General features: G+C 41.0%; 1 protein-coding gene across 2 annotated transcripts in view; it reads right to left on the bottom strand.

Annotated features, from left to right (window-relative positions):
* Window positions 1-663: 663 nt before the first annotated feature.
* LOC143029113 (D-beta-hydroxybutyrate dehydrogenase, mitochondrial-like) overlaps window positions 664-24,621 on the bottom strand; it is a 27,196-nt gene continuing 3,238 nt past the window's right edge. Inside the window, exons 2-7 of one of the 2 annotated variants that reach the window (XM_076191546.1) lie at window positions 17,227-17,572; window positions 13,956-14,108; window positions 7,126-7,278; window positions 6,815-7,010; window positions 3,065-3,246; window positions 664-1,374 (exon numbers count right to left, since the gene is read on the bottom strand). In XM_076191546.1, the coding sequence (XP_076047661.1) occupies window positions 3,084-3,246; window positions 6,815-7,010; window positions 7,126-7,278; window positions 13,956-14,108; window positions 17,227-17,572 (1,011 nt within the window). In that variant the 3' untranslated portion in view covers window positions 664-1,374; window positions 3,065-3,083. Of the gene's footprint in view, window positions 1,375-2,907; window positions 3,247-6,814; window positions 7,011-7,125; window positions 7,279-13,955; window positions 14,109-17,226; window positions 17,573-24,621 lie in introns of those variants that run through there. The other variant, XM_076191545.1, reaches the window with a different exon arrangement.

Here is a 24,621-nt window from a genome sequence, read left to right as displayed (position 1 = left end):
CTACAATAGATGTGTACGCACACCCACACATGCTCGCCCCGCACAACACACACACATACACACACACACACTCGCACACCTTTTCTGAATAGAATCGACTGGAGCTGAGTCAGAAGATGCTGAAGACTTCGAAATAGTCTCAATCGAAATGACTTTGGAGCTTCTTTTTGAACGAAGGTTACCTCAAGCTAAATAAGATAGTTTCTGTTATTATTTTTTCATTATTTTAAAGTCATAGAAAGAAGAAATAAGAAGAAAGAAAGGAAGAAAGAAAGAAAAAGACATGGTGGGCTCACAGAGATGAATCGTTTTCAGTTCTGTCCACTTAAAGAACCTTTGGGCGACTTGGTCAGGTGTGATGATGTCCGTGTCTTGCTTCACTTGTTACGTTCCCGTAGTCGATTCCTGCAGTGGCCGGTGAGATCCTCGTCCCCTTCACGTCCGAGCAATTGGTTGCTTCCTGGCGTAAGACATACAGAGCCTCTATCATTGGAGTCATACACGTGACAAGGCCAAACTTTTTTTTTCATTAGGTCACGGGCCTGCTGACGTTGGAAAACCCGAAATAAAAACGGCGAAATTCCTCTCTTTTTTATTATTATTTCCGTCGAACTGACGACTAGCGCTGGTATAACGATTAAAGTAAACAAAAATGGTGTGGGCCTACTGTACAAAACACGCAAAGCTTGGTACATACAGCAGCTGGTAAGCTCATCAGCGTGGCCAGTGAGAAAGTATGAATAAAACAAAACTGAAAAAGAAAATTCCTCCGACCTGACAACATGGCCTCCCAAAGGCTTTATATAAATAAATGTGTTAAGGGCATCTTTTCCCGCCCTCGTGATACTGGTCCGCTATGGTTTCACTGCAACGATGACGGGGCAAAACATTCGTTGAAATTCTTAGAAACGAAGACAGATTGTTTTACTTTACGTAGTCTTTCTGGTTTTCAGCTTGGTGGTTTTATTCAGCTGAGGGAAATATCCAAATTCTTAAGGATGTCTTTATTGTCAATGACACCTAGATCAGGAATTGTGGTTATGAAATTTTCATGGTCTGTGTTCGTTACCCTTGAAAGAAATTTGAAGACAAAAAGAGTAAGGATAAAGTTATCGACGACAACGACGTCAGATCTGGTTAATCTATCGACGACTTCACAAGAGGAACCCCGCCCCTCCAGCCTCTCCCCGACGAAGTCCCCTTGCCGTGCTTTCTTCGGGAAGCGTAGAATCTGTTGCTTCACGCTCGATCCACCGTCGGAGGAGTTCGTCGTTACCGCAGGGAGGCTGACCCGAAACAAAACATTGACGACTCGGATGAAGAGAATCCCGTGGGTTCACCTTGCATATATAAATTTTTTTATGCTCATTTACCCTGTAAAATACGGACAATAAAACTCAGCTGTATTCCTCCATCCGATTCTGTCAGATCACCGAATAGATTGGAAGAATGCAGCCATAGTATATAAATCACATTGTAGTTTCAAAAGAAAAGTTGCTGAATCTTCATTCATCAAACATCCTCCAAATTTTAACACATCCAAAAGTCAATGGTCACCAGATTCTATCACCAGCTTGGCAGTAAACAAATTCATCTCTAAGGAACAAAATGTCCGACCACATCCGTGGCATGTGACCTGAGGCTCCCCTAGTTCCCTTTTAGTGTAATTTCCCTCTGTATATATCTTCTTGTTTCCCACTCTATGTACAGTAGGTATCTGCTGAAGAGGACCACAATCAGTGGTCGAAATATACGGTTTACTCTCTATCTCAGTTTATTTTTCTCTGAGAGTGGATTTAAGTTGTATTTTACTCGTACTACAATATCTACGTTATCTAAAACACACACACACACACACACACAGACACACACACACACATATATATATATATATATATATACATACATATACACACACACACATACATACACATGTAGATACATGTATGCATACATACATACACATGTAGGTACCTGCATACAGACATACGTAGATACTCGTACATACATACAGGGTACATACATACATACATGCATACATACATACATACACATACATACATGCATACATACATACATACATACATATATACATGCATACATATATATACATACATATATACATACACATACATACATATATACATACAGACATGCATACATACATATATGCATACATTCATACATATATGCATACATATACATACAAATACATTCATACATTCATACTTGCTGGTATAGTGGTTAGCGTTGCGGTCCAGTACGCTGCAGAGACGAGTTTATGCCCCGGCAAGTGCGTGAACAATTCCATTAACTATCTACAAGCCATTACTGTCTCCTCTGAGCAAGAGAAGAGTGTGTGGTGCGCGTAAGATCATAGCATTACCGATAGAACAGGCTAAATACGAACTCTGAACTCTCACCCTGGACTATAATACATGTCGATCAATAGCCTAACACATGTTCCAAGACCACAGTAATGGAACTCCGCCTAGGACTTTACTTATCACAATAAACACACACACACACACACACACACGCACGCACGCACACACACACACACTTAGTATCGCTGCGCTGCAAGTCTTTATTCCAACTCGTGGGCGGGGAGTTTGGTGTGTGTGGGCGTGTAAGGTCACAGCATTACCCATAGATCGATCGTATATGAGCTGTCGATCACGAGTCCAACACGTGATGTAAGACCATGGTGAATCACAAACACATACACAGACACACACACACGCACTCACACACACACACGCACTCACACACACACACACACACACACACGAATTTAAAAATAGTCCAGATAAAACGAGATATGAAGACGGGATACCGCGAGCGTAGCTCCCCTTCCCGCAAAATACAACTAGGTAAATGAATACACACACACACACACACACACACACACACTATTCCTCTCTTTGGGATGGAATTACTATTGGGTATCCAGAAAATCAATTAATTCTCATCATTATGTGGGGGCGCAAATTTTTGGAAAAAAAGGAGAGAGAGAGAGAGAAAAAAAAAGGTGGCTATTATTTATTCACTGAAAAAACCTGACTGATTCGGTCCTGGTTCCATTAGTATTCCCCGGCCATTTTGACTATTGCGATATGCAAGTTGCATCCCACCGCCCAGTCAACAATCAAACTGGGCAGGACATTCATTAATCGGAGGAGCAGACTGACGTGGAAGGGCGCGGCTGTGTACTCCATCTTGGGCCTCTTACTCCGAATGGCGGACCTGAAGGAAGAAAGATTCCTCATCCGTTAGAGCTGACGTCATGTCGTCGTCACGTCTCGTCATGGGAGTCGTGGATGTGGGTGGGACTTTAACGAGTCTTTGGTCACTCAGCAATAAGATATCTTGGTCGTTGATAAAGAATAATCATCATTATGTACATGAAGTATATATTTATATATGCATTTACTGTGCATTTATTGCTCGTCCAAGGTTCTGGGAGAAACACACAAGAAGATAATATTATAAAAATCTAGAGCTGTTAAAGATAACTCATTAAGTTTAGAATTATTGCAATTTTCAGACATGATACTTATATGGGGGAAGCGCAAAGTTGAACTACAGCTTTGCAAACTGACACACACCTTGAAATTTCACCACAAAAGACGAAAATGAGGGGAAACGAGACAACAGAATGCATCTCCTTATATGGATTTTATGCTCGGAGGAAATACGGTTGATATTTGCGATGAACTGTGGCTTCGGATTCCAAGTTTTCATTTAAGCATTTGGTAGTAGACCTTTGATTTACAAGTTGCTATGGGAACTGTACATATGTACATGTATATACATACATGTATACATACATATCATACATACATACATACATACATACATACATACATACATACGAGTGATAGGTAGGGAAGGGTAAACGAAGATGGGCCAAGAATACATTTATTGTCCTAACGTTTCGGTCACTATGACCTTCTTCGGAGGACTGAATTCTGAATTCTGAATTCCTAGGAAAGACCACCCGCTTGCGCGGGATCGGTTTTTGTGGGAGGGGAAGAATGTCTGTAAGAAAATGAAAATATAGTAGTCTAATAGAGGGCTATTGCCACCGGGCGATTAAGCGAGCGTTCAGGGGCTGCTGGTGGTCGTGGCTCGGGAGAAATGGACAGGGAACTCGGACGACGGCGCCGACGCCGGGATTAAAATCACCAAAAGTTCAGGAAATGGTAGTAAGCATAGTAGTAGAGAAAGGTGGAAAAACGGAAAACCTTTAGTGAGAAGTAAACTGAAATGAGAAGATGTAGTATAAGAGAAAATTAGAAAGGAAGCGAATTGTAGTCGAAGAAAAAGTAAGTGTAGATGTTTGTGCGTGGGTCGTGGCTATGTTCGTGAGAGGTGTGTGTGTATCTTACGTGAAGTGAGTAGAGTTCACTTCCCGCGTGTAGAGCGCGTTCCTGTTTAGCCCCAGGTAAGGCCTGAGCTTTCCTGCTTTACCCCAGGTTGGGTTTGAGTTGTTTGTGTATGCTTGTAGCCTGTCAATTAATGGGCTACAATACATCATGATCACAAATTTTATACTTGTAGTGGGAGGAACTTGTCAAGCTTCGAGTGTCAGGTTTTTCCAGAGCGTTGATTATTAAGAGACTAGCTACTTTGGAAAGGTATACAAACCCTTCTCTATCGCTGTTGTTTACTTGGATGTTTATATGTGCAGCTTCCACTCTTTCCCATTTTCTTTGGTAATCCCTCATGTAAAATCTCGACTTTGTTCCAATCAGGTAGGTTATTACAATGTTCGAAGCTGTACATATAAACACCTAAGTAAACAACAGCAATAGAGCGTTTATATGCCTTTCCAAAGCAGCTGGTCTCTTTATAATTAACGCTCTGGAAAAAAAAAACCTGACACTCGAAGCTTGACGAGTTTCTCCCACTACAGGTATAAATTTTGTGATCATGATGTATTGTAGCGAGTCCTCCGAAGAAGGTCATAGAGACCGAAACTTTAGGACAATAAACGTATTCTTAGCCCATCTTCGTTTACCCTTCCCCACCCGTCACTCTCTCATTTGTCTCAAACAATCTTTTAAATACATACATATATACATGCATGCATGCATACAATCGTGTATACATACGTCGTCGTCATCGGCTCATACATACGCACATACACACGAACATACATACATACATACATACGTGCTTTCATACGTACATACATACATACGAGGGGGATTCAAAAACTTCGTGGAAAAAGGACAGTATGAATTTTTTTTTTCATTTATGATGCTGATTTTTCAACATATGTTCCATTAAGGTCAATACAATACACTTCTACAAACGTTAATACCAACCTTTAAGTCTGAGTAGAACTGAGGATCATGTGATCTAAAACATGTCAAAGGAGCTCTTTTTACATTTTCAAATGATGGAAAATTGGTATCTTTCCATTATTTTCCTAAGTTTGGAAATAAAAAGAAGTCGAATGGGGCTAAATCGGGTCTGTAAGGGGTATGTCGGATGATTTCCCATCGAAATTCACGTAGCACAGCTCTTGTCTGCCGAGCACTGTGAGCGCGTGCATTGTCATGGTGAAGAGGACGCGTTGATGCAGGATTCCAGGGCATTTTTCCGAGACATTTTTGAACAGTTTTCTCAAAACGCATTCTTAATAAGTAGATGTAATTGTTTTCTTGTTCTCGAGGAAGTCAACCAGCAAAATCTCTTCTACATCCCAGAAGACATTGGCCATGACCTTTCCTCTTGAACGCTCAAATTTTGCTTTGACTGGTCCACTTCCACCCCGGGGCAGCCACTGCTTTGATTGAATTTTATCCTCGAGATTGTACTGGTAGAGCCATGATTCATTCCCTGTCACAATTCTCTGCAGAAAAGCTTCAGAGTCTTCATCCCAATTGATTAAATTTTCCGATGAAAGATCTGCCCTTGTTTGCTGCAGATCTGGGTGCAACAACCTAGGGATCCATCGAGCGAAAAGCTTGCTTAACCCCAAACTCTCTAACATAATTGTGTGTGCAGAACCCACGGATTTGTTGAGTGCATCTGCTACTGATTCAGTAGTTATTCGTCTATTCTTTTCAGTCATGTCGCGGACAGCATCAATGTTTTTCCTCATAAACTGACGTTGATGGCCTGCAACTGCAGGGCTCATCTTCAATTTCGTTTCTTCCACTTCTGAACCGACTTATCCATTTGTAGGTTGTTGATTTCTTTGAGGCACTGTCACCATAAACTTGTTTCAGAGCGTCAATGATTTGCATATTCTCCCAACCGACTTTCACCATGAATTTAATGTTATTCCTGGCCTCGATTTTGGTGGATTCCATGTTGCATAAATGGTGTCAGATTTCCAACTGTCGGCGATGCGTCATTACCTGCATTTATGGGTTCATGTTTGAACTTGTTATAACACGTTGGTACAAGAATGTACAGGTGCGATAAAATCAAATTCCTTCCATATAATTTTTAGTTATGGACTTTTTCCACGAACTTTTTGAAGCTCCCTCGTACATACATACATACATAAATACATACGTACATACACAAGGGGACAGCCAGAAATATAATTCTAAGAGGGCCACGATGTCACTCTACGCAAAAAATTCGAATATCTCAACTAAGATACCAGTGTTTAGTGTGTGTATTTGTATGTGTGTGTGTGTGTGTGTGTGTGTGTGTGTATGTGTGTGTGTGTGTGTGTGTGCAGATATAATTTAGCGGCACTTTTGTTGATTAAACATTCTTTTCCCTGTTTCTACACACCAAGGTCTCAGTACATGTCTCATGGTCTACACAGCGACTTCACTTCACTTACTTGAAGGCATCGTACAAATGCGGGTCAGGGAAGTGGTCCAGGAGGTGAACTGGTGGGTAGGCTTGGCCGAAGCCATCGATGAGACCCGTCAGTACATCGCCATAAAGCTCGGCCCCCTCGGTGTCCAGGCTCTCCTTCATCTCCCGCAGTTGATTCGCGTTCGTCCGAAGTATGTTAGTCCGGTGTGGGAGCTGACCTATGGAGGAGGAAATGTGATGATGATGGAGGGAAGGAAATATGGTGTTTATATATGTGCACTTGTGTGAAAGAAAGAAAGAGATGGAGAGGTAGAGAGAGTGAAATTAACTTACAAGGCCTGACGATGGAGATGTTTACATTTTGGTGGGTGACTTCTCTCCTTAGGGCGTGGACGAATCCCTCCAGGCCCCACTTGGAGGCGCAGTAGACGGCCATGTTGGGCGACGCAAGTAGACCCTGTGGGGAGGACACGTTCACTATGCGTCCTGAAAAAAAGAAGAAGAAGGTAGATTCAGTTTCAGTGATTGAAATGGGGACATAAGCTGTACTAATTCTCATTATTATCAGTGGTGAGCATACGCTCTCGGGGTGTGTTACTTTGTACATCAACGCCATTCCCCACGACTTTCCCAAGCAATCAATCTCCAGTGGAGCCAGAATTCCTATTCCAAACACCTCTTGGGAGGATTGTTCGACATCCTCCAGCTATGAGTTCTATGGATGTTCTTTTCGTCTCCTTTGCTGAGGATTGTCTTTTGTGAAGATAACCCTGTAAATGAGATCAACATCACAGAAGTGTGGCACATGGCCATATAGCTTACGTCCACGATTTATATTGGGAACACGCTTTGAATTTCACGTAGTAGTCGCTGGTTTGATAAAAAGTCATACCTGTGACACCTCATAATTCTACGAAGGCACTTGGTACAACAGACTTCGAGTCTCCTCGTCATGTCTACATACAGTGTCCATGACTCACAGACACACATATAAGGACAAGTTTTTCCAGTCAGAAGAAATAGTACCGGTGTGCCAAACGGCAGGCAGCATCGCATGCAACCCACGGGTCATGGCCCTACCCCTGACTTTCGACAACTCTATACTGACGTTGCAGATGTCAGACGAATTTCCACCCCTCCATCTATTGCTGGCTCGTTAAAAGTCATTCGAAAACCAGCCAGGAGACGCTGGCTACTCGGAGGGCTAGTTATGTACAAATGCTCAAAGTACTCAGCCCAGCAAACTCTCCACCCATCCATGTCTGACACTAGTTGAACATAAATTATTAAGACAGTACTCACCTGCGTCACAGATTTAGAGAGGAGTTTCTTCAGGACTTAATAAGTAGGTCTGAGGAAATTTGCAATGAAAGCGCCCTCAGCATTCCACACAATTTCAAAGACATACCTAGTTCGCTTGATTGGTCCCTGTCTCCAGTCAATCTGATGACACGGCCTATCTTTGCATTTAACAATGTATCACACAACGCCACACCACTTCCCGACCTTGTGCGCTCTTCAATTCACTCCTCGGCAGATTTCATGGTATCGAGTTTAAGGATATTTCACAGTTCTCCAGGTTTCTCAAGGGTGCCAAGTACTTCGAATCGATTAAAGACGGCCGCCACATACCCCTGCGCACACGCATCACCTCTGAATTTCTCCTGATGAAAGCCAGGTGGATTACATCGCTGTATTCTCCTGGACTTTACACGCAGCAAAGTGTTTCAATCACAAGTTTGTGATCGGTCCCAAAAAACTCAGCATTCTGGTAAACTGTCCAGTTCTGCTGGATCCTCCAACGAGTATTAACTAGGATGTGATCGATCTTTGCTACATCCTTCGATATTACTATACCGTGTTTATCAGTGTGACTCATCTCGAACCAGGAATCAACCCTCAACCACGTTGTGGAATTCAGGCGAGGACTGTTAATATTCCTGGTCACGGAGTCGTGTGGACCAATAATACACTTCATAAGCAGCTCTGTCGGTGTCATAATCGCATTAGAGTAGTCCAAAACAACAGGTGTGTCCTGTGGCGGGCACTAGCCGAGTAAAGAGTTCATATCCTTTTAGAAGGAGCATTAACTATTTCAAGAGAAATAAAGTCCAAGATATGCTTCAACCTTATCACCATCATATGCTCACCAGCCGGAAGAACCCCTATAACGACTGGTAGAAGAAGTGAACCACCATAACTTTGAGGAAGACCCTCTAGATTTTACTAAGTAAACTAAGTAAACGACAGGTTATAGACGGCTAAATGTGCATGCAATTACTCCTCCAGGTGGGTTCCATTGTTGTGGACCGACCAATGGTAGGTGCAAACCCAACTAATACGCCATTGGATATATTTGTTTTGTCCGACCTTAAATACTGGCCACAGCCTTGGCTTATACTTAGTTTCCAGAACCCATTGTCATCGTTGTTCAATTACAAAGAGTAGGACATTGGAAGGCGTCTCTCGAGTGGGCACTAGACGAAAATCGCCGCCCTGTGGGCAAGTGCAGAGCCGACCTGCCATCTAGTGGTAGTCTGTGAAATTTTCCTAGAGACACAAGTTGCAAATGCCGAGGTTATGACGACCGATGTTCTGTTAAAGGGTAGCTAAAACTAAAATCTACCCTGTTGACCGTCAGATTTTCACCAACAAAGTCTTTACAGATATTCATGACCTCGTGATAAAGATGGTTTGGAAAAGAATATACAAACGTATCTACGGAAGTATCAAAGAGGTTTGAGTAGGAATATAGCACGTAAAAAGACGACAAGTAGTTAATATATAGTTGAAAAATGGGCTCTAGTAATCATACACACATACTGCAGGGCACCTTATTAACCCGTAGATGGGGTGAATCCTCCTTGTATTATTCTAACGAAGGAAACACCCAGCGTTTAAGACCCATCTTGATTAAGATGCGGTGGCTGTTGTTCTTCTACATATTCTATCTGGCTGCCGCCAGGTGATCTTATTCAGCTGTGGTAGTGCTAGTTATTTTCTTTCTCTCTCTGCTGACACGTTAATTTCTTAATGCCTGTAGTAGGTAAGTCTTGTGCTTACTTGGGTGCTTCCAATCACCTACTTTGACATCGACAAATCGCTTATCTGACTCTTGGTCTGCTTATCGTTCCACTATCAAACATTTCAGCCTCTTCTCATCGTCTTCCTGCTCTCCATCATCATGATGACGAACTTCAGATATTTAATTCTGGCATTTTCATTCAGTGGAAAGCGGTTCTCTGGCGGTTGGACATTTTCCCTGAACTGAATAAAATCGTCTTGCGAAAAGCAGAATAAGAGAGGTTTCATAATGATTCAACTGATGGCTGATCGAGAGCCATCCACGTCTGGCGTCTGAAACAATAAAGCTTACAAGGGTGACTCCTCCGCGTGGTAATAAACAAAAGTCGCATAGCTATGTTCACAAATATAACTGTTACATAGAGGAGGCAAAGGAGTAGGAGAGGAACAGTTGCTCATTTCATCTCTTCTTGTGTGAAGAGGTGAAAAGAAGATGACTGAAGTTGTTAAAAAAAGAACTTGGGGGCAGGTCCGGAGACCGAATGCCTGCACCTTTGGGCTGCGCCTCCAGATGGAGATGATGGTGTTGATACTATTTGAAGACGAGTGGAGAGGAGATGTTTTTCTCCGACGTTAGGCTCACAGGATCATCTGGTCCTTTTGCTCAAAAAAGATCATGAACAAAGTATTCTTGGTCAGGTAGTTAATGTGGGGCTGCAGATCTCCAGTCAATAAAACCCGAAACAGCTATTATTAGTATTGGGAAACATCATTGCAATAATGGGGTAAATTGTTTCCTGCTTGCCAGGTTGTCGATGATGTTAGCCTGCGAGATGCAAGGCAGTGGTTGTCATGACATTGTCATAGCGTCGTGACGTCATGTCGCTTAAAGTCGACTACCTCTCTTTGGCGTAAAAGCAAAACAGCTACTGGCGTATTTTCCTCTATCACACAAATGAAAGGATATAATGTAAGGTAGAGTGTGCATGTGGTAGGAAGGTATGGTAAGGGTGTGGTGTACTTGTACCCCACAAGTATACCACACAGGTATGCGATCGGGACTTGGATGGCACTAGGACCTGACGCTGGTGATCAGGAAGGTCCCCCCTTCCAGGAAAAGGACCGCAATTAGGTCGGATCTGGTCATAGCGTCGGGTCAGTCATCACTTATATACTGCCTGTTCAGAGCAGATAGGCCAGTTAGTCAGTCCTCCTCTGTACTTGTAGTGCGTCATTAGACCTTCACGGTCGGTGTCTCACTTCGGGGACTACGCTACGTCCGTCCTTAGGCCGACGCACGTATCTTAACCAGAATAAAGAGCACAAGCCAATCTGAACTTCATTCTCTCCCTACGTCACCTAGTCAAAGTAACATACTTGTATGTTACAAGGGATTTGTTTCTGAGCGCGTTGGATGTGTAGATTTGTAGTTGGGATCTACATTTACGTACTGGTTCATTGAAATAAACTCGGAGAGGTTGTCTTCGCTTTAATGTTGCAGTCTTCTCTCTGGTTTACAAACAAAAGCAACCTCCGAGGAAGACTAGGGGGTTGCAAGATTCTAATTTATACAGGTACAAGTAGGCTGTTGCCATATCATACATTATTTCCTTAATCTACTATGTGCAATACATGGACGGCATCTGGACTCTCAGTATCCATGCACGGAATATGCCTACATAATAATTTACAAAGGATAGAGACATGCAACAAACATATGTGATAAGAAATAAAATGGTGATGAAAATTGATCTGGAAAGGTTGGCAATCGACGTAAAGGAGAAGTGTCTATTGTCCTCGTAGGTGTTCGGGCGTCGCCCGAACGCCTGTCTTACTGGTCACTGGAGACAATGGGAATGTCCCTTGTGATGAAAATCCGAGACAGGTCCCAGGACAATAGCGGGTCCCTTGAGAGTTGGTTGGAGACATTAGAGTCATCTTCACTCCATATGCGTGCGTGCGCGCGTGTGCACACTGGTCATATAAAGGACTGACAATTGCTTTCAAGCATCTTGCAACAGATGCTCGGCTCAGCTACCACTCACTGTCCACAGTGAGATTGATGCTCATGGGAGATAAGAAGTAATACAAGGCCTTTGCAGAATCTTTGCATGAAGATACATACACATGATGTTGGAATAATGGTGCTGCTACACCAGCGTAACCTTGAATGTAACGCCTGTAAAATTCTGATAGACCAAAGAATGAACGTATATGTTCCACAGAAGTAGGGCATGGGAAATCAATGACTGCCCTGACCTAGTCCTGCGAAGTTAAAATTTCTTGTGAATGAAGAAGATGCCCTAGGATGCATATTTCCTTCTGAAGGAAGGGGCACTTCTTAAGCTTCAGTTTGAGACCTACTTTTGCTAGTCGTGAGAAGAGTGTGTAGAGTGTGTAAATGTTCGCTAACAGATTTGGGAGCGATAATCACGTCATCGAGGTACATAAACACTGAATGACCTATAAGACATGCAAGGACTGTGTGCATAAGTCGTGTGAACAGTGAAAGAACAGAAACGAGACCCATGGCTAGTCGTTTGAAGTGATAATGACCTGTGGGTGTGCTAAAGGCTGTTAGAGGCCTAGACTCTGGAACAAGAGGGATCTGAAAATATCCCGACATAAGGTCCAAAGTCGTGAACACTACGTTGTTTTCATCGACGGAGTGAAATATGTCTTGTAAGAGAGGGATGGGATGTCGATCTGGTAATGTAAGTTTATTTAACTCTCTGAAGTCTACTACTGAGCGGAAGGAACCATCGTGTCCATGGGATAAACTCAGAGAGGTTGTTTTTGCTTTAATGTTTTAGTTTTCTCTCTGGTTTACAAATATAAGCAACCTCCGAGGAAGATTCGGGGGGCTGCCAGATTCTAATTTATACAGTCACAAATAGGCTGTTGCCATATCATACAGGTGAAGCATCAAGTGAACCATGCAAGTAGTAAACATAAGTGCTGATTACGTGTAAAGCTTTGCTATCAGCGTGTTCGAGGGGGGAGAACGGGTTGTTAAGCTGAATGAAATCACCTGGGGTCAACCACTCATACTTAATCTTAACCATTAACCCGTTGGCAAGGGTCACCTTATGTATTTATTCAGGTTAATGACAAGTGATTTTCACTAGCTGAAGGATCCTCCAATTCCTGGAACTTGAGTCACTATCGATGAACTCGTCCGGAAGTGTCGTCGTCTTAATTACCTGGTCTGGCTAACACAAGCGATTTCAGTCATTGAAGGAAAACCCTAACTCCGGAAGGATTAAGATAAGGGAAGGAATTCCTTAATATGAATTTAGGTAAAATCATCTACCACCCTATTATCATTAAAATTGTGCGTAAATTATATGGAATATTTCGTTCCTCTGCATTTAATAACTCCGTGAAATACTCCGCCTATCTCCCTCTCACAAACCTTTGTACCATAACTGCTTATCTGTTCCCTTTACTTCATCTTCTCTACCCTCCTCCCCTCCCCTCACTCTTTTCATTTCTATTTCTTTTTCAATCCTTAAACACTACTCCACCTAGGATACGCCCATTTCTTAGTCTCTTCACCTTGTACTTCGCTTCCACTATTTTTAACTCTATACTTCTCTTATACTTTTTCGCTTCTTCTTTTCAACAATTCCTTTATGTACATCTCCTTTATACCACCACTGCGCTCACCACTTCATTCCCTCTTTAATTACATAACCTTCTGTTCCCACCCACTTTTCTCATCCCACGCGCAATATTTGCACATTAATACTTCCTCCTTTGAAACACATTCTTTCTCTACTTCTAGTATCCCGTCTTCTTCACTACATTCCATATATCTCTTAGTTTTACCTGAGTATTCATCCCATTTCCCTCTTCACACTCAACTCGTTTCCAGCACCTTTTTGCCTCCCCTCCTTCTCTCATTACTTTATATCAATTTTTATTCTTTAGCCAGACGATCATCGCTCTCTCGCCTTAAGACATCTAAGTCCAGAACTATTCCAATTATACACTTGGACACCACTACATAATCTATTAATGCTCTTTCGGTCATCCACCATGGTCCATTTATACTTATGCATTTATTCTATCTGAACTATTCTCACATAACACAGTGAAATATGTAGGAAGGATATATTTTGACGGACTCGACTTACCTTTACTCCTGCGCAGGCGCGGTAGAAGGGCGCGAGTGACCAGGAGGGTACCCATGATGTTGACCTCGAGCTGGGCCTTGACGTGCTGTGGTTGCATCCACTCGAACATGGCGTATGTCATGACCCCGGCGTTGTTCACCAGGCACCAGATGTCTGGGAGATACAGAGGAAGATATCAGACGTTGTTGGTGCATGGCAGAGGAAACCTGTTCCTCATGGACCCTTTATGTAATGCTGTTTCTTATCTTCCCAAGGACCAAACCAACATTGAATAAGATCGTGTGATATCCATTTTTGTAAACTTCTTGGGCATTGCTCTAGACCAGTGGCCCTCAAACTATGCGTCGCAACCCAAAGTTGAGTCGCGAGATCAATTTTGATGGGTTGCAGGGACACAGGAGAATTCTTACGCTTTAAGTGTATTTCAACAACTTAATTGAATTCTTCTTTGTGAAAGAAAAACAGTGCCATGGATTCTGTAAGGGGCTAGTAGATATAGTTACACAAGTGAGGTAGAAAGAGGGGTAGGTAGTGAGAGTTTCATTTTCACTGGATCAGCTGTTTGGTAAACAACAGTTTGAAGGCGAGGGTTGTATTTTATGGGTTAAGAAGTTTATAAACAGCCGAAGGCGAAAAGGCGAAGATTTATATAACTTCGCTCTCAGTGTTGTGTTTATAAACAAATGCCTGGGGACCCGATTTCATTGCTGTACGACGTGTTTTGCTTTTCTGATGTAACCTAAGTGAGTGTGCAGTGATCGAGATTGCTTAAGTAAAAGATATTGCATGCGGACTTGTAACGGCGGATCCGATTGGAAAAAGGGTGGAGGAGCAGAAAATTCAAGTGGTTTACGATTGTAAGATCACGCCCTTAGAGGAAGTTCTTAAATAAGAAGTTAAAGATCATTGGACTAAAGAAATCACGACGTCATTACAGAACTGACATAGGACCTAATTTGAGTGTTCTCGATGGAAGTCCCTTGGTGTACCTAAGAGAACCAAGTTGTGGTAGAATTCGCGAAGAAAATCAAGAAAAGTTTCCACCGTTTAATTCTCCCTTTCCTATATATAATATGATACTAAAAGAACATATGTGATGTGCTGTATCCTATACAGAAAATATAATGAGAAGTAGAAGCCTGATTGTGCAATATGCAAATTCTAAAGTGACAATCGTACGTAATAGGGGCAGTGGTGGAAGGAAAGTAGAAAATGAGAGACTAAGTAAAAGAAACACGAAAGGAAGATGGAACTTAGGGGCAGCAACACAGTATGACACACAGGTCACACATATTCCACTAGTTTAGTTTTGTGAATGAAAAGCTGTGCACATTATTTTTTTTTTCAAAAAAAAGTGTATATTTCACTGTACATTTTCTTTCTTTTACTTTACTCTGGATCGTGAAGGATTAATTTGTTCCAAATAGGGTCGCTCACGAAAAAGTTTGAGAACCACTGTCCTAGACCCTCAAGAAGTCCAGAAATCCCAGATTGGAACTACTGGTATATAAATCTACGATGTAATATTAATGTTTGACCTAAGTTCACTTAAAATGATCAAAGGCAGTACTTTGTAATTTGTGCATCACGATTATACAACATGCTCCTAGCTGGTTTTAAAGAATATCACGGGAACAAAACAAGTTAAAAAAAGGTTAAGGACGTTTTTACTTGAGAGGCACTATAATCAAAAACTTGAAATTGTAAATGATGCATATGAATTGTGAAATTCATATGTGGTAAACGAAGAAGCAGAAATAAACTAACAAGGCCCTCCACAGAAGGGTAGTTTGATTCAGGATGAAGGGCTAAACTTAAAATTGGAACAAAAGACCCGGAGTAAAGATACCCAACGCTACAAACTTCGCAGTCAGCTAATTTGTGTCTTTAAGAACCTTGCAACATCTATAATGTCGACGATAGACACTCATAGATCTCTGTTTGAGGTCCTTGTCCCGGGCCGGGGACCGAATGTCAGACTACAGGGCTGAACCCCAGTATGAGGGAGTAAAAGTGGAGGCACTGTTTCTGGTAGAGGCCATCTTTAATATGGGCAAAGTCACGTCTTGTGACATTTTCATTTGCTTTCAGTTGGCTATGAACAACTACTATACCCATCTTAATTGTGCCTGACTTGCATCCCTCGCAATTTTTTTTTTTTTCTTAAGGTGGAAACTAATTATAGTTCTCTCGGGCTACTGTCTGAAGTCCTCCACCCCAGATATATTACGTCTGTGTGTTCTGTCGCTGCTGAACAAGTTGTAAAGATGTGAGTGATTGTATGTGAGGCAGACTGACAGGGAATGAGGATGCAAAAGAAATATACTCCAGTTAAGGAGTAAAACCCTTGGTATGTAGATAGATAGATGGATTGATTAATTATTCAGTCTATTTATCTATCTATTTTTTGCGAGGATATTGACTTCTGCAATGCCTCTTACATTATGCTTCCGATCAGGTCCAAGCTGCACTCAAATCTGGCTTACCCCTGCGTAGTGCCCCATTCCCAGTCCAGTCATCTCGTCTTTGACACAAGAGTTGTTGTTGTTGTTGTTGATGATGACGTTGTTATTATCATCCCTAACATTACCGTTATCATCACCATTACCGCTATCGTTATCATGGTTCATAAGATCTTGGACCTAGGTTGGCAGGCTTTTGAATGTCTCCATAAAGGTTTACCTCTTAGGCTATATAGGAGAAGCCTTGTGATAGATAGATAGATAGATAGATAGATAGACGAAAGTCTAAATATATATAGAAGTGGATCTTCTAATTGCGAATTGAAGTCTTATAGGTATAGACCAGATGTAGATAACTTTATATTATCAAAAGATGAATAACAGTTCAAGAGGACTCTGTAGCCACACATAAACAAGAATGGGATTATACACCATAGCATTGAAAAAATAAGACGAAGAAATCTGAGGACAATGATGAGAGGTCATTGAGAGTAAGGGTGATGATGGATGTGAATTACATGGGAGCCTTTGACAAACAAAAAGCACTGCGTTTCAGTGATGGCAATTTCATAGTGATGCTACTAATCAAAACGATGCAATGACATCGATGATGACGATGGGAATTATTCAATAAAGACAAAGGACAAAAACAATGAGAGAGAAAACAGGGCCGATGACAAATAATGATGTTTGTTACAATGGTACTTATGACGATAGTGCACGAGGGGAGTAGGGTGAAATTGGGACAGCGAAAAAGAAATAAATTAGGATAACAGAGCCAGGAGTAGCAACAAGTGTCGACGACTCACAGTGCCCTCGGTCCTCGAGTTCCTGGACGACTTCCAGGAGACCCCAATGCTCGAAGTCGCTCCTGAGGTCTAGGTTGGCGACCACCATCCTCTCGTCGCCAAGATTTCGGAGGCTGAGGGCTCCAGGACTGTCCAGGTTGACGCAGGTGGCCAAGACAGTAAAACCCCAGGAGTGGCAAGCCAGGGCAAGGGCGTGGCCAATCCCGCTGTCGCAGCCGGTGATGACCACGACGCGGTTCTTCGGGTCGGCGAAGTTCTCGATGGACAAGGACGTCGAGATGGCGCTGAAGGCGCCCGTGAGGAAGTTGTACAGGGTGACGAGGACCCAGGCTAGGAAGCGCCACGTCTGAGGAAGGGAAACCAAAAAATTACGTTGTGCGCATCCAGTTTCTAAAGTTCGACGCCAATCGTGCTTTGTGCTGATAGGTGACACCTCAATGGTTGGACATCTATCTGTTAGTCAATGCAAAATGCATATGTTGCAGAAATTAACCAATCTCTCGGTGTCATCCAAGATCAACATATAAAAATACAAAAATACTGTCGGCGAAGTATGCACTCTGGTTGTTTGCTGTGGTTTTAATTATATCACCAGTCCTCTCATTTGCCATTCTGTTACAAATGAAAATAACTTTCTAAGCTCCCTCTTTGTCGATTCCAAAGTTCACGGCCTAGGAAAGCATATCACGAAAAGACGTGATTTTTTATGTATTAGTGTGTGTGTGTGTGTGTGTGTGTGTGTGTGTCTGTGTGTGAGTATGTGATTCACCATGGTCTTGGATCACGTGTTGGACTTGTGATCGACAGCTATTTCGCTCCCGGAAGAGAGCTCAGAGCTCATATATGACCAATCTATGGGTAATGCTGTGACCTTACACGCATACACACCCCCATCTCCCTGCCCACGAGAGCTGGAGTAACGAATCGCAGCGTAGCGATGCTGAAATAATTTAGCCCTGGCCGGAATTCGAACCCGGACCTCCGTAGTGACAGCAGGGAACTCTACCGACCGCGCCACTAGTCATACGTGAGTGCATGTGCGCGCGTGCGCGTGTGTACGTGTGTGTATTTGCATGCCTGCATGCATGTATGTGTGTGTGTGCATACATACATGTACATGTATGCATGCATGTGTGTGTATGTGTGTGTGCATGTGTGTGTACATGTGTATGTGTGTACATGTGTATGTGTGCGTGCATGTGTGTGTGCATGTGTGTATGCTTGTGCATGTGTGTATGTGGGCGTGTGTATGTGTGTGTGTGTGTGTGTGCATGTGTCTGTGTGCGTGTGTGTGCGTGCATGTATGTGTTTGTGTGTGTGCGCATGTGTCTGCATATATATATATATATATATATATATAAATATATATATATATACATACATATATATACACATAATATACATAATATATATATATGTATATATATATATACACATATATATATATATATATATATATATATATATATATATATATATATTTGAGAATATTAGGCAGACCAATTAATTTCTCACTGTAAGGAAGAACCAAAAGGTTCTTTTTGTCAAATACTTTTCTTACGTGTGAGGTGTTATGGAAAGTTTTGTAAGCCATTTTATGAGAAGTGTTTACTAAGTGCTTTGGATATTTTAATTCAGAAGCTATGCTATATATCTTCCTCAGCTCATCATCCAAAAATTCCAGGCTACATATCCTGTAAGCTCTAAGGAACATAGAACTAAAGACAGAAAGTTTTGTCTTCTGATGATGAGCCGAGTAAAAGTGGACATATGATGCGACATTAGTAGGTTTTCTATAAACGTCATATTTAAATTGTTTACCATTTCGATGAATTAAAATATCCAAAAATGGCAACTTATTCTCTATTTCTATTTCAAAAGTAAATTTGATTGAAGGGACCATACCATTTAGTTTTTCAAGAAATAAATAAATCTAAGTTACAGTGAGAAATTAATTGGTCTGCCTAATATTCTCAAACAATTCAACATCAACTTGGTTTTCAAAAATAATACTATAAAAAGTAAGCTCATTAAAAATTCACCTGAAGCAAACGAGGGTTGTGTTTACTCTATTCCATGCCTTAAATGTAACAAATTTTATATCGGCCAAACTGGTAAAGACTTAAAAACTAGGATAAATCAGCACAAATATAGTGTAAGGAGTGGGCAAAGTTCCAGTGGCCTTTTTGTCCATGTAAGAGACCACAATCATCCTATTGACTGGGATAATTCGAATGTAATAATTTCTTGTAGATCCTTATTAGAAAGAAACATCATCGAATCCAGTCATATTAAACAAACCTTTGACAATAATATCAATTTAAGTTTAGGATTATTTAAACTTGATGATTTTGTTATTGATAAAATTGTAAGAACTTCTCCAAGTGCTACTAAGCGGGGGTGACGTAACGTCATGGACCAAACGTCCGTATATGTAAACATCGGCTCTACCTGATTGTGAAGCATCTTGTGTGTACTTCCCATGTTCCTAGCTTGTCTTTTACTTTATGTATATATATCCACCTTTGTCTCTGTAACTGTGTATTCCTTGATAATGTCTTAAATAGACGAAAACGTTCGGACTAAGCTTCTTATTTCCCAGTGGTTTTTTCTGCATATTATTTTCACGTGTGCCTTGTGAATTACTGCAAAATATGGATACCACGCGCCACTTCATGGATTTCTACAACTACTCACCTGGACTTTCTCCTGTCGTCTCATCGTTTTGTTCTTCACTCATCAAATCGCACAAGACTAAACTCCGTCTTCATTTCTTGAAAAATTGCCTACAAGAACAGGTTGTGCCTAAATCGATTTTGAACAATCGATTGTTGAGGATGTGTGATAAACCCTTTGAAGAATTTCACCGCATAATCTTACAAAAGCATATTGATATTACCAGAATTGAAGTTCGTGAATCTTTTAATATGACTAAATCTTTAAGAAATAATTTTCAAAGAGCTATCCCAGAAAATTGGAAACATACAGTAGACTACTTGATTATTGTTATAGTAAATTAAGACATTCGTGTAACGTTCTTAGTGAGAAACTTAACATAAACTGTCTCTATTGATTAAAGACAGTGATTGGTCCAAGCATGCCAACCCTAATTTTGTTATAAATTTATCTGATAGACCTCTAAATAGTGCTACAAAATGTGCTTTAGGATATGGTCTTAGTTTCGCAGCAACTCAACACGAAGTTGACTATGTTAGAAAAATTTGGTGAAGTCTCTACTCAAAATATCAACATCAGCAAGGGTTTTGTATATGCTTCTTTATCAGCACCCGGTATTCCAAATTGTCCTAAAAGGTTTTTTAAGTCTTACCGTGAGTTAAAAAGAGATGAACAGTTACACATCACTAGAGCTGATAAAAGTAATTGCATTGTCATTCTTAATAAATTAGATTACATCGAAAAAATGGGAACATTATTGGGAGATTGTGAAACATATACAAAACTTACTAAAAACCCGCTTGAATCTGTAAACAGTGAGTTTAATCGCAATGTTAAAAAGATTCTGAAAGGGCATGAACATCTGATAAAACATTTTTCTTCGTTGTCCCCTTCCTTGCCCTACATGTATGGATTGATTAAGACCCACAAACCTGGTTATCCAGTTAGACCTATCATCAGTTCCACAGGATCCGTCACTTACAATTTGTCCAAATGGCTTGTTACTATTTTGAGTCCTTTAGTGGGTACTATATCTTCTTCCCACGTCACAAATAATGCTGATTTTATTAATTATTTGAATAATCTAGAAATCAGTTATGATTTTAAACTAGTTAGTTTTTATATAACCTCGTTCTTCACCCGTGTCCCCGTAATTGACTTATTGGTATATCTTGAAGAAGAATTATTATCAAAACATGACTTGCCACTTCCAGCTAAAACCATAATTGAACTTATTAAGTTGTGTATTGTAAATTGTAAATTTGTTTTTAATGGTGAATTCTATGTACAAAAATTTGGTATGGCAATGGGAAATCCTCTGTCCCCAGTACTTAGTAACTTGTACATGGAATTCTTTGAGATGAAACGACTACCTAGGATTCTTCCCTAACAAGTTGTGTGGAAAATATATGTTGTTGATATCTTGTGTCTTTGGCCAGTTAATCGTAACTTAGATTTATTTCTTGAAAAACTAAATGGTATGGTCCCTTCAATCAAATTTACTTTTGAAATAGAAATAGAGAATAAGTTGCCATTTTTGGATATTTTAATTCATCGAAATGGTAAACAATTTGAATATGACGTTAATAGAAAACCTACTAATGTCGCATCATATGTCCACTTTTACTCGGCTCATCATCAGAAGACAAAACTTTCTGTCTTTAGTTCTATGTTCCTTAGAGCTTACAGGATATGTAGCCTGGAATTTTTGGATGATGAGCTGAGGAAGATATATAGCATAGCTTCTGAATTAAAATATCCAAAGCACTTAGTAAACACTTCTCATAAAATGGCTTACAAAACTTTCCATAACACCTCACACGTAAGAAAAGTATTTGACAAAAAGAACCTTTTGGTTCTTCCTTACAGTGAGAAATTAATTGGTCTGCCTAATATTCTCAAACAATTCAACATCAACTTGGTATTCATAAATAATAATATATATACATATATATATATACATATATATATATATACATACATATATATATATATATACATACATATATACATATATATACATACATATACATATATATATATATATACATATATATATATATATATATATATATATATATATATATATATATATATATACCCGTCTGGAGTATTGGCTGCTTGTTATTGTGGCAAAGTAGCATGCAGTTGATACTTTAGGGTCTATATGGGGCGCCCCTACGGACCAGAGCCACACATCATTTTGTCTATGATAGAGGAAAAACTCTGTTCATAGAGAAATGATGACACTTTTATACTACGACTGTCCCTCCGTTATGCTGTCCTCCAACCCCTTGTTGCTGTCCTGTACCATTTCTCTGAGTATTTCTTTTCTGTGATGGGGGAATTCCCTGTGGTGGGGGAAAAGAATACTGCCACCAAGTATTCCCACTTGGATCGTAAGAGGCGAGAAGAAAGGGACGGGGATTGGGACTAGGCATCCTTCTCCTTGTAGCCCCACAGGGGAAATTCCTTTAAAAAAAAAAAAAAAAAAAAAAAAAAAAAAAAAAATGGAATAAGAGGGGCTGGAAAGCCTCGGACCAGCACCCTAAGGTTTGGGTCTTTTAATGTGCGTGGATGTGGTACAGATGAGAGTAAAAGGGAAGAGATAGGTAGTATGTTTGTGAGAAGAAAGATGGATGTGTTGGCTTTGAGTGAAACTAAGTTGAAAGGGAAGGGTGAGTGTAAGTTTGGGAGTGTAAGTGGGAGGTTATCAGGAGTGAAGAGAGGGCGAGGGAGGGAAGGGGTGGCTATTATAGTAAGTTAAGTGGAGTGGAAGGAGGTTTCCTCAAGGATAATGTGGATGAAGGTGAAACTGGGGAAGGAGATGTGGGTCTTTGTAAGTGCATATGGGCCTGGCAGTGAGAAGAGTGTAGAAGAAAGGGAGGCCTTTTGGATAGATCTAAATGAGTGCATAGAGGATTTGGGAAGAAATGTCAATGTGATAGTACTGGGAGATCTTAATGCTAGGGTGGGAAATGGTCCAATCGATGGAGTGGTTGGGAAATGTGGAGTTCCAGGAAAGAATCGTAGTGGAGAGTTGATGGTGGAAATGTGTCTAGAAAGAGAGTTGATGATAGCAAATACAGTGTTTCGGAAGAAAGTCAAGCATAAGTACACATGGGAGAGGGTGGTGGAGGGAAGGGTGGTAAATAGAGCGCTAATGGATTATGTAGTGGTAAATAGGATTATGATAGGAAGAGTTAAGGATGTACATGTGCTAAGGGGAGAGGGTGGAGGAATATCAGATCATTTTTTGGTGGAAGGTAAGTTGAAAGTGGAGGATAGATGGAGGAAGAGGAAAGGGACAAAAGGTAGGGAGGTTCTTAGAGTGAACTCTTTGAATGAGAAGGAAAAGGAGAAGGAGTACGGAAAGAAGCTGAAGGAGGAGTGGGAGGGAGTAAAGGGTAGAGTAGAGCTGGGTGTGGAGGAGGAATGGGGATGGTTCAAGGAGGGAGTCATAAAGTGTGCAAGGATGGTGTGTGGAACAAGAAGGACAGGGGGAAATAGAAGAAAGGGTAGTGAATGGTGGGATGAGGAAACAAAAAAGGTTGTAGAAGAGAAGAAGCGAGCTTTCACAGATTGGTTACAAAATAGGACGAGGGAGTCATATGAGAGGTACAAAGAAAAGAAAAGAGAAGTAAAGCGAAAGGTAAAGGTTGCAAAGAGGAGAGCAGATGTGAAATGGCGTAAGAATATTACAGAATTTTTTAAAGTAATAAAAATGTTTTGGAAATAAATCAAGAGAGGAAGAAGAGGCGAATCAAGTAGAGAAGAAAAGGTAAAAAGTACAGATGGAGAGATAATAATGGAAGAGAAGGAAGGTAGGTAGAGTATTTTAGGGAGTTGCTAAATGTGAAGGAGGATAGGGAAGGAAAGATTGCTGCAGTGGGAAGTGCGAAGAAAATGAAAGTGATGAATGAGGAGAATGGAGGAGAAATAAGGAAGGATGAGGTGAAGGCAGTTGTTAAGATGATGAAAGCAGGTAAGGCACCTGGTCTGGATGGATGCCATGCGGAATGTCTGAAAAAGGGAGGTACAGTGATGGTGGACTGGTTGGTGAGGTTATTTAATATTTGTTGGAGAGAGGGTAGAGTGCCGGAGGACTGGAGGAGTGCCTGTATAGTTCCTCTTTACAAGGGAAAAGGGGACAAGTGTGAATGTAGTAGTTTCAGAGGGATTAGCTTGTTGAGTGTAGTTGGGAAGGGTTATGGGAGGATCTTGGTTGAGAGGATTAGGAGAGGAACAGAAGGAGTAATTGGTGAGGAACAGTGTGGATTTAGGACAGGTAGAGGTTGTGTAGATCAGATCTTTGTGGTAAGACAGATATGTGAGAAAGCTATAGGAAAGGGGAAGGATGTTTTTTGGGTTTTTATGGATCTGGAAAAGGCTTATGATAGGGTAGACAGAAAGGCACTGTGGGAGGTTATGCAGATATACGGGATAGGAGGAAAGCTTCTGGGAGCTGTCAAGAGTTTTTATGAGAATAGTAGAGCTTGTGTCAGGATTGGGAATGGAGAGAGTGAGTGGTTCGAGGTAAAGATGGGACTTCGTCAAGGATGCGTTATGTCACCCTGACTGTTCAACTTGTACACGGATGGGGTGGTGCGAGAGATAAATGCAAGAGTCGTGTGTCGGGGATTGGAGATGGTTAAAGAAAATGGAGAAAAGTGGGAGGTGAGCCAGCTGTTGTTTGCGGACGACACTGCGCTTGTGGCA

This window comes from Oratosquilla oratoria, chromosome 10 (assembly GCF_046742065.1).
Source record: "Oratosquilla oratoria isolate Oo_2021 chromosome 10, ASM4674206v1, whole genome shotgun sequence".
NCBI classification, from domain to species: domain Eukaryota; kingdom Metazoa; phylum Arthropoda; class Malacostraca; order Stomatopoda; family Squillidae; genus Oratosquilla; species Oratosquilla oratoria.
Note: the sequence above shows the minus strand (reverse complement) of the source record. Positions and strands in the feature narration are given on the sequence as shown.